The following is a 1,513-nucleotide window of genomic DNA, read 5'->3' as shown; positions in this document are numbered from 1 at the left end:
CGTTGTGCAGCTCTGCTTCCAGCGAGGCGAGAAGGTCTCCAACAACATCGCGGAGTACAGAGGATTGATCGCTGGCCTCAAGGCCGCAGCAGCCTTGGGGATGAAGTGTCTCACCATCAGGGGCGACTCCCAGCTCCTTGTTAACTTCTCCAACAAAGTATACGAGCCGAGGGACAAGCACATGGAGGCATACCTGGCAGAGGTGCGCAAGATGGAGAAGCATTTCCTGGGCCTGGAGCTACAGCATGTGCCTCGAGGCATGAATAAAGAAGCCGATGACATCGCCAAAAGGGCGTCCAGGCGCCTGCCCCAGGAGCCCGGTGTCTTCGAGGAATGGCTCTTCAAGCCTTCAGCAGCACCTCCATCTGCGGGGCCGGCGTCGCCTCTGGAAGAGCTCCCCCAGCCACCAGCCTCGGGAGCTCCCACCTGTGGCCCGACCTCGGGAGCACGCCTGCTCCTGGCACTCGAGCCACAGGAGGGGTGCTGGACCGAGGAGTTCAAGGCGTACCTAGTGCATGGAGCATTGCCGGAGAAAGAAGAGGACGCAGAGCGTGTGGCCCGGCAAGCTACAACATATTGCATTCAGGACGGTGAGCTTTACAGAAAACGACCAAATGTTGTTTCCTTGTGATGCATCTCCAGGAAGTAGGGGAGTGAGCTACTGGCTGACATACACGCCAGGGACTGCGGGCATCACTCGTCGTCGTGCACCTTGGTTGGCAAGGCATTCCACAGCGGTATCTACTGGCCCACGACACTCAACGACGCAGCCGAGCTGGTGAGGTCCTGCAAGGCCTGCCAATTCCATGCCAAGCAGATTCACCAGCTGGCTCAACGCCTCGAGACTATCCCACTCTCCTGGCCATTCGCGGTCTGGAGGCTGGATATCCTGGGTCCATTCCCTCGGGCGCCCGGGGGCTACCGCTACTTCTACGTCGCCATCGACAAGTTCACCAAATGGGCGGAAGTGGAAGCCGTCCGCACCATCCCAGCTGGGTCCGCGGTCAAGTTCATCAAGGGTCTCGTGAGCCGGTTCGGAGTCCCTAACCGCATCATCACCGACAACGGCTCGTAGTTCACTAGCAATCTCTTCAAGGCATATTGTGCTAACCTTGGAACGCAGATCTGCTACGCTTCGGTCGCACACCCAAGGAGCAATGGTCAAGCCGAACACGCCAACGCGGAGGTCCTGAGGGGCCTCAAGACCAGGACCTTCAAGAAGAAGCTCGAGGCCTATGGCAGGGGCTGGCACGACAAACTCCAGTGTGTGCTATGGTCCATCCGCACCACCGCCACCAAGCCAACAGGTGAGACCCCGTTCTTCCTTGTCTACGGAGCAGAAGCGGTTCTCCCCCACGAGGTCAGACATCGCTCCGCACGGGTCTTGGCGTTTGATGAGACGCATCAGGACACCATGCGGGGGATGGACCTTGTGCTGGGGGAGGAACGCCGCCGTGAAGCCTCGCTCCGACCGGCAAGGTACCAGCAGGCGCTGCGGCGGTACCACTGTCGC

At 59.9% G+C, this 1,513-nt stretch overlaps 1 protein-coding gene across 1 annotated transcript; it reads left to right on the top strand.

The window, feature by feature from the left end:
* Window positions 1-211: 211 nt before the first annotated feature.
* On the top strand, window positions 212-631 carry LOC109761306 (uncharacterized). Its single transcript, XM_020320106.1, has one exon. It carries the CDS (start codon window positions 212-214, stop codon window positions 629-631), a length of 420 nt encoding a protein of 139 aa, XP_020175695.1.
* Window positions 632-1,513: the final 882 nt, after the last annotated feature.

The sequence above is a fragment of the Aegilops tauschii genome, chromosome 2 (genome assembly GCF_002575655.3).
Source record: "Aegilops tauschii subsp. strangulata cultivar AL8/78 chromosome 2, Aet v6.0, whole genome shotgun sequence".
In the NCBI taxonomy this organism is placed as follows: domain Eukaryota; kingdom Viridiplantae; phylum Streptophyta; class Magnoliopsida; order Poales; family Poaceae; genus Aegilops; species Aegilops tauschii.
Note: the sequence above shows the minus strand (reverse complement) of the source record. Positions and strands in the feature narration are given on the sequence as shown.